This window comes from Acanthisitta chloris, unplaced genomic scaffold (assembly GCF_000695815.1).
Source record: "Acanthisitta chloris isolate BGI_N310 unplaced genomic scaffold, ASM69581v1 scaffold18785, whole genome shotgun sequence".
In the NCBI taxonomy this organism is placed as follows: Eukaryota; Metazoa; Chordata; class Aves; order Passeriformes; family Acanthisittidae; genus Acanthisitta; species Acanthisitta chloris.
Window position 1 is genome coordinate 66,699 of NW_008674550.1, and position 7,904 is coordinate 74,602.

Sequence of the window (7,904 nt, forward strand, 5' to 3'; positions counted from 1 at the left end):
ACAGGTTTTTTTAACAGTACAGAAAGGAAAGCCTTCCCTTTGGCAGTCCTTGCAGGGAGTTTGTAAGTGAGAACATTTGGTTTCTGCATGGAGATGCACTACTTTCTGAAACAAACACCAGATTTCGAAAGCATCGAGTCGTGTGTCAAAACACTGGGCTTAGAGAGAGGCAGAAATTACAGAATTGTCTTTGAAATCCACTGCTGCACTCTCATTTTTCAGGAGTTGCTTCAGCTTGAATGCATTTTCTTTAATACTGGGACATCACTGTTAATATCTTGAGTGTCCTAAATGAAAAGAAAGGTGTTTGAAAATGCAGGTGTAGTGAATATAGAAAAAAACTGTTGGGGGAAGTGAGAATGTGGTGAATAGACTCCTGTGTTTATTTGTCTTCAGTTTGTTAGTAAACTAAGCCCTTGTGCTGTAGAAACCCAAAGAGGCACTTTCAAACTGCCAGCACTGTATTTTCAGCTTAGGAGCTGAAGTGTTTAAACCACCTAGATCATAATTATAAATAAAATCCCTTCCCCCCTGAACGTGGTTGGCAGTTAGTGTGTGCAGGAACAGGAGTGCAGGTAATGCACAAACACAGAATGTGGCTCTGATCAGTGATACATTTCCCTTTGCTCAAGTTTTAAAAGCAGATGGTTAGCTTTGCTTATTTTAGATCTCCTAAGCATAACATTTAACATTAAAAATGAAAGATGAAAAATCTGCTGCTGATGTATTTCATAGCAAAGAAATGAGAACAGCCTTCAGGACTGTGTTTTGTGGTGAGTTTATGGACATCTGTGCAGGTCAGGCCTTGTCTTTCACATGCAGTGAAAAGTGATTTTGTACAAACAGCACCTTCTTACTCAGCAGAATTGCTCCTGGATTTATGTAGGGACATTAAAAACCTCTTTGCTGTTTAGTTTTTAAAGAAGGGAAAGTGTTGCAGTCTGTGAGAGGCAAACAGCTAACAGAAGTGTCAGTCTGGGGGGACATCTGCCTTCCCCTGCTCCGTGTGGCTCTGCTGGGGGTGGCAGTGAGGAGGAGCACTGGAGCTGGACAGGGACAGCCTTTATTGAAGGTGATGATGTGGAAAGGGAAAGTTTTCAGAACTCAAGAGTTTCCCTCGGGGTAGTTCACAGAGAGTAAATTAAGCTCTGGGTTTTACAGCTTTGCCTCCCTCAGAGCTCTGGGCTGCAGTCAGGCTCTCAAATCAGGGTGCATCAGCATCCCAGAAATTTCCTACAGCCAGGGAGGACCACAGGTCTGATTCTGTCTCTGGAGAACACTTCTCCTGTGTGGTGACTAAAGGGGGATGCAGGGAGTGAGGAGGCTGCTAACTGCCTGCAGTCACCTACATCTCGTCTGAGCTTCCTCTGAGTGCCTTTATGTAACGAGGATTTTTATACTCTGAAGGTAGAGCAAGTTCCAGGGGAATCTGAGTGTGTCTGTGCTCCAGTGTTGTCAGTGGCCATCAGTTCTAGCGTAGGTTTAGAGATTCTGGTAGGGACATGAACCCTGATGTGAAAATCTGGGAGAAATGGTAATGATTAAGTTAATAACAGACTATTATAAAGTCATTAAGCCATCAAAACTGTGAAAAGAAAAAAGACAAAGGAATTTCAGCACCTCCTTCCTCAACTTGCAAGTGGCCCCAGTTGACTTTTATTTACCAATCTGACACCATCACATTCTGAAGTTCCTGTTCAACAGGAGAGCTCTTCCTTCAAACTTAGGTAATAATGTGCTAATTCAGTTTTAAAAATATGACACCTGTAAAACACAAGTCTGATAGGTTGGAACAGAGGTTTGTTAGGTTTCTGCAGGTACAGCCTGACTCTGACAGCAGCACAGATGCAGAAATGCCTTGTCCTGACCATGAGTGACCAAGGCTTCTCTCCATTTTCAGATGGAATATTGCTCTCTTGAGGGAGTAAACAGGTTCCTTTTAAGTACAGCAATGAAAAGCAATTATTATTTTATTTTTCAATAATTCATTTTTAAAACAAGACACAAATTTGGAGACTAGTTCCTTTAATCTGGTTTATGCATGAGTCAACATTGTCAAACAACCTGTCTTTGTACCCTGACTAATTTACTCAGGCTGCTGGAAAACTGCCTGGACTTATCTCCTGGGCAAGGAAAGTTTTGTAGCATCAAAGGGTTTTTAGATTTATTTTCAAGTTGTGCATGTACTTATATTAAGTAAAGTGTTCTTAGCCTGCAAAGCACTTAAGAGCTTACTGGCACTGGAATCATAAACTCACAGGTTATGAATATTAACTAATTAGTTGATGCTGTAAACTCCTGTGCATGTAGGAGGGAGAACTCACTTCTGTTAACCTCATTTTCTAAGGCACAGTTCACCAAGGGAAAACAGTTTCCTCAGGGCACTCAGGTTCTTGGCTCTCCTCTGTTGTACTTTTGGGGAGCAGTCAAGTCCAGGAGCAGACAGGGGAGATGGGGAAGGAGTCTCTAATGAGACTGGGTGAGCAGCTGAGTAAAAGTGGTGGCAGCTGCTTTGTCTGCAAGGTTCTTGAGCTGAACCTGGAGAAAAAAATGGGCTGTGCTTCCACCAAGGGCTGCCACAGCAGAGCAGTACTGAGGGTTATGGCAGTGCTGGGTGATCTCTTAAAAGCAGTGAGACAGCAGGAAATAAAATGGTGAGAAAGGAAGCTCAATGTGTCTGACTAACTCTCCTGCTGACAACACCTTGGGAGAGAGTTTTCTCAGAGGGACTTGTGGTGACCCACTGGTTATTGAATTAATGATATTTAATGTCCTGCTTTGTGAATTCATAGTCAGGGGTGGAACTGGACAGCTGAATATTGAAGAATAAAATGTTGGGCTAACTTCTTTCAAACTTTGTGTCCAGTTGTCCTGTTCACTTGAAATAAAAAGCTTTGGTTAATGTAAGAATGCAGAGCTTTACTCTGTTGTTTTTTCCTTTAAAGGGCAAGGTCCATCATCATAACCAGAATGACCATTTCCCACCTGATGGAATTGGTGAGTCTCTCTGCTGTTCCTGAAGGAATTCCTCAGCTCACACTGGTTTGGCTTCAGTGACACTGATACTAGTTTGACATAAATTGGCTCTCTGGTACCTTCTGTATTTGAAAGCCATTTAATTCTTGTCTGGGAGGGAGATTGTGGACTGTTAAGTGGACATTAGGTGTTTTCAACACCTTTAGAGGTGTTGTGTGCACTGACTTACTTTGGAGCCTTAGCACAGCACAGTTGTTGGCCTCTTAAAAATGGCTGTGTCTGAAATTCATAATGCAAAACCCTGTGCCAGAGCATTTGCACTAAAAGGGTTTGGACATTGTATTGCACTCACTGCTTTATGGGTACTTGGAATTGAAATTATGCTGTCATCTCTGCAGTTGTGACTGATCATACCTTTGTAAGGTAGCATGCAACAGCTGAATAATTTTGTTATTAATTTGGAAAAGCATTAATTTAAAGCTTGTCTTCCCTGCTAAAGAAAGGAGGATGGTTCTAGTTTTTGATGCAGTGCTTAACAGCTGCTCTGCCTGTCAGCATGTTTAATTGGTTTGGGGTGTTCTTTCATTAATGCACTTACAGCTCCCTGTTTCTCTGTGCCTCAGCTCGTATTTTCTGCCTCTTCACATTTTGGAAATGGAATGCAGCATTTGATTAATGTTTCCTTGTGGTGTATCAGGCCTGTGCTGTTAGGGAGTTGCACACGTGCTTGGAAAAGATAGATACTATTAGGATGAGAAAAGAAAGAAAGAGATGCTCATGTTCTGGTTGTGTATATATCTTCTTTTTTTTTTGGTATGTATATATCTTTTTGTTTGTTGTTTGTTTCTCTCTTTTCAGTTCAGCCCAATCCTTCTGTTCTAATTGGAAATCCTATCCGAGCATATACTCCTCCCCCTCCTCCTCTGGGACCTCACCCCAATCTGGGGAAATCTCCAAGTCCTGTTCAAAGGATAGATCCACACACTGGGACAAGTATTCTCTATGTACCTGCTGTCTATGGTGGAAATATGGTCATGTCTGTGCCTTTGCCTGTAAGAATTAATTTTCTGTTCCCTTCTCAATTCTTGTATGTACAAAAATGTATGGCCAAATCAATGAGTGAATTTTTTGCAGGTCTTTTCAGCACTTCAAACATGTGAGCTCAGCTGCCTTTAGGAGAGAGGACCACCAGAAAATGAGGACTTAAAAGCCTTGCTCCCACAAATAACTGCAGGCAGCCTAAAAGCAATTTCATGTCCATGTCATTTGGTGTGTTTTAGGCACACCAGTGAAATCTGTCTTGTCTGACTCGAGACACCTCCTCTGAATTACTGCCTAGTCCAGTTCTTCATCACTGGAGGGACATTGGTGATTCAGGCAGAGTTTGTTTCTCTTTATTGGCTTCACACAGTCTAAATTATCAGTTTTGGGTGGCTGCAGTGCAAGGTGTCTGAAGTGAAGTGATAAGAAAAATAAGCATAATGGGATGTTTTTCCCTTCCAGAACCTCATAGTGAACCAGTTTCCTCTCCAATCCCTTCCCTTAATGACATTTGGGAACAGAATGAAGATCCCTAATCAGGTCTTTTAGGCTACATTTATGCATGGAATTTTGGATTACAAATGAAACTGTCCCTCCAAAATTTACACAAATTAAAGGAGCAGTCTGTGCTTTATTTCTGCCCTTCACAGTCCCATATTCCAGGAGGAAAATGGGAGGACAGAACAAAGGCTGCAGAAGTGATGCTGTGGAGTACCATGTCTGTGTTGTACACAGCTCCTGGAGACTCTGGGAAGGACATGGAACTCCTACATGCAGATGTCTTCAATCCCACTCATAATGCAATACATTTATGGAATAAATGCATAATGGAATACAGTTAATTTGGTTTTTTTTTCCCAATAATGATGAATCCTCTGTTGTAATTGCTGTTGGTTGTGGATGCTGAATGGGGAACTTGCTGTAGCTTCAGTTGTATGTCTTAGATCAGCTGGCAGCTGGAAATTGGTTTTCTTTGCTAGGCCCAGGAATATTCCTTTTTCCAGGCTCCCCAGGAATCTGCATTTGATGGATAAATTTCAATGCAGTGAGAAGGGCAGCAGCTGTATCTTTGTCATGCTTGCTCACATTATATTAATATCAAACCAAGGTAATTTAAAAAGCTCTGCCTTATTGTTCCAAGGTTAATATATTTTTTATGTGTTTCCAATCAAAAGAAAGATATTAAAAATAAGTATTTGGAGCTCACCTTCCCTGAGGATGGATTTTTAAATAATTAACTGGGAAGACTGAGGTACTAATGAGACAGCTACTTTGGAAAAGGAGCTTGGAACTGATTTGAGGTTGTACAGATGCAGTAGTAGCCTAGAGCTAAAGTTCAAAGTGCACATTTCAAGGGCAAATAGTAGTTTAAAATAAAAATTGCATCAAAGTTGTTACACTTAAAACAGCTAGGGACTGAAGTAAAATGTGTTTATGTTCCTGGAAGATAAAATGATGTCTTTGCTTTGTTGAATGTGGTTTCCATATCCAAGGTAAGAGCACGAGGAGGTTGTTTGCTGCCATCAGCAAAGGCTGCCTAGGCAGCCTGAGTGTTGGTGATTGCTTTCCCTGCACTCTCAGTCATATATTTTCCTCCTTTTAATAAATTCCCTACAGGGTGAGATTGAACTAGTTTGAACCAGAGATGTCTTCCTTTGCATTCCCTTTAGGAATAAAATGGAAACTCTTGTAAAAACTCCTGACTTTCTTTACCTGCTTCCAGGAGGTGGATTTTCCTTCAGATCTGCAATACGTGTGTCGTGTAGCACAGACACTTTGGAGTGGCTCTGTCATTCCTAACCTGGGGATAGTCTCTGGGTTCTCTGGTAGCTTCACCAGGAGTGCTGTGGGTGCAGAGGTAGTGATGTGACCACTCCTGTGGGACAGGATCACAGCCCTGGGTGTTAAAATGACTGTTCCTCAGGTCAGAGCTTTATCTGCTTCCCTTGCGAGACAGAGCTGAGTGTCTCTTAACTACCAGCAGAATGGGCTTTTTATTTCCATGAACTTCACCCTCTTCTATTCATGTATATATATTCATGAATATAAAATCGATGAAACTGCAATGTGCCCATCAATCTTTTCTCTCTGAAGTTTGAAACCACTGAAAGAAGAATGGGTTTTGATAAACAGTTTTTTGCTTGGGGTTAACCTCCAAAATATTTGCCCCTTGTTGCTAGGCCTGAGCTTACAGCTCTCCTGTTCCAGCACCAGCTGTAGCTGTGTGAGTGTGTCAGGTCCTCTAATGCATGGAAAACTGATGGTGCTGACCTAATATCAGTGTGCTTGTCACTTCATTGCCTTTAATGTACCTTAACAGCTTTCATCTCTCTCTTCTTTATCTGTTCTCATTTGTTTTGCCATGCAGGTGCCATGGACGGGGTATCAGGGTAGGTTTGCAGTTGACCCTCGAATCATTACTCATCAAGCAGCTATGGCATATAACATGAACCTGTTACAGGCACATGGGCGTGGGTCTCCTATCCCTTATGGCCTGGGACATCACTCACCAGTTAGCATAGGACAGCAGCAGCAGCTTCAGCATCAGGACAAGGAGCAGCATGAACAAAGTCGAAATGGTTAGTGGCTGAGATGGCATTGCCAGCTGGTCTGGTTTTGAGACACTGAGCACTGTGGAAAGGAGTTTGTTCCCTCCCTCATTTCCTCCCTCCCCTCATTTGTTTCCTTCCCTCCCTCCCTCATTTCCTTCCTTCCTCATCCAGGGATCTACAGAATTGGAGAAATAACCTGCGATTTGCCATTACAAATAGAATCACTCAGATATTGTGAGATTCAGAGGAGGAATTAATTGAAGTTGGGGAGGGTGTTAAGGATGTAAATGTTCCATCTGTTCTGCAGCACAGTGGTAACTATTGCTGATGCTATTTGCAATTAAGTTGGAAGAAGTACTCAGTGATGATTAATGAACAAAGTGCAGAGATTAGAAGAAAAGTGTTATTTAGGTAAATGATATTAAATGTCTATGATGTAAGTGCTGTTCTAATAAGTCTAAATTTTTCTGTGTCTGGCAAAAAAGGAACAAACCCAATATAAGAATTTTTGATATTAAAACTAATTAATTTTGGTTTTAGGTAAAAGTGAAAACACTGCTGGCCCTGAAATGAATAAAATTCGAACACCTGAGAAGAAACCTCTGGAATCCAAGCAGGTGTGTTTGGCTTGTCTGGGTTTGTGCTTTGGGTGTGGGTTTTCCCATGGATTCACTTGGGTTTCTTATTTGCTTTGTGTAATTCTCTCTTTTGATGAATGTAGTGATTACTGCAGCATTTTTGGGGGGTTTTATGTGAATTTTTCAACTTTCTCATTCTCTTTTCCTAGGTGGATTTAGAAGCAAACCCTCAGCAGAGAAGCCCAGAGTCACGTTCCAGTGTTGGTTATCCCAACGCTAAATTTCACCGCAAGGATAATCTTAACCCCAGGCAGCTGAACCTGCACCTCACCCCACCCCACTCCCAGTTCACAGTGCCCAATCGCCACTTCCAGCACCTCTCCCAGATCCCAAGGCAGCCATATCCTCTGCAGCAGCAGCAAAACCTTTTAAGTCAACAGCAAAATCACTTGCCTGAACAACCAACCCAAATGCCACCCCAGCAGAGCCAGGTAGTTCAGCAGCATAACCATTTGAACCAGCAGCCTCCACAACCTTCCCAGCTTTCCCCTGCTTTCCCAGCAGGCCCCAGCCAGTCCTTTTTTAATAATCCAATTCCCCACCGACCACATTCTCCTGCTGTAGATGCTGTGATTTCAGAACAACACCCCCCACCTCTGTTACAAGAAGTCAGTAATCCTTTGAGGCCTATTGCACAGCACAACCCCGTTCTGCCAACCCACTTGAACAACTTCATTGAAGAGAATCCATCAGGAAT

The 7,904-nt window shown here is 42.2% G+C and overlaps 1 protein-coding gene across 1 annotated transcript in view; it reads left to right on the forward strand.

Annotated features, from left to right (window-relative positions):
* Positions 1 to 7,904, forward strand: part of HELZ (helicase with zinc finger) — a gene marked incomplete at its 3' end in the record, with an annotated part of 64,103 nt that overhangs the window by 50,883 nt on the left and 5,316 nt on the right. Inside the window, 5 exon segments of the mRNA XM_009075395.1 lie at positions 2,946 to 2,997; positions 3,835 to 4,028; positions 6,386 to 6,596; positions 7,110 to 7,186; positions 7,357 to 7,901. Of these exon segments, the coding sequence (XP_009073643.1) occupies positions 2,946 to 2,997; positions 3,835 to 4,028; positions 6,386 to 6,596; positions 7,110 to 7,186; positions 7,357 to 7,901 (1,079 nt within the window).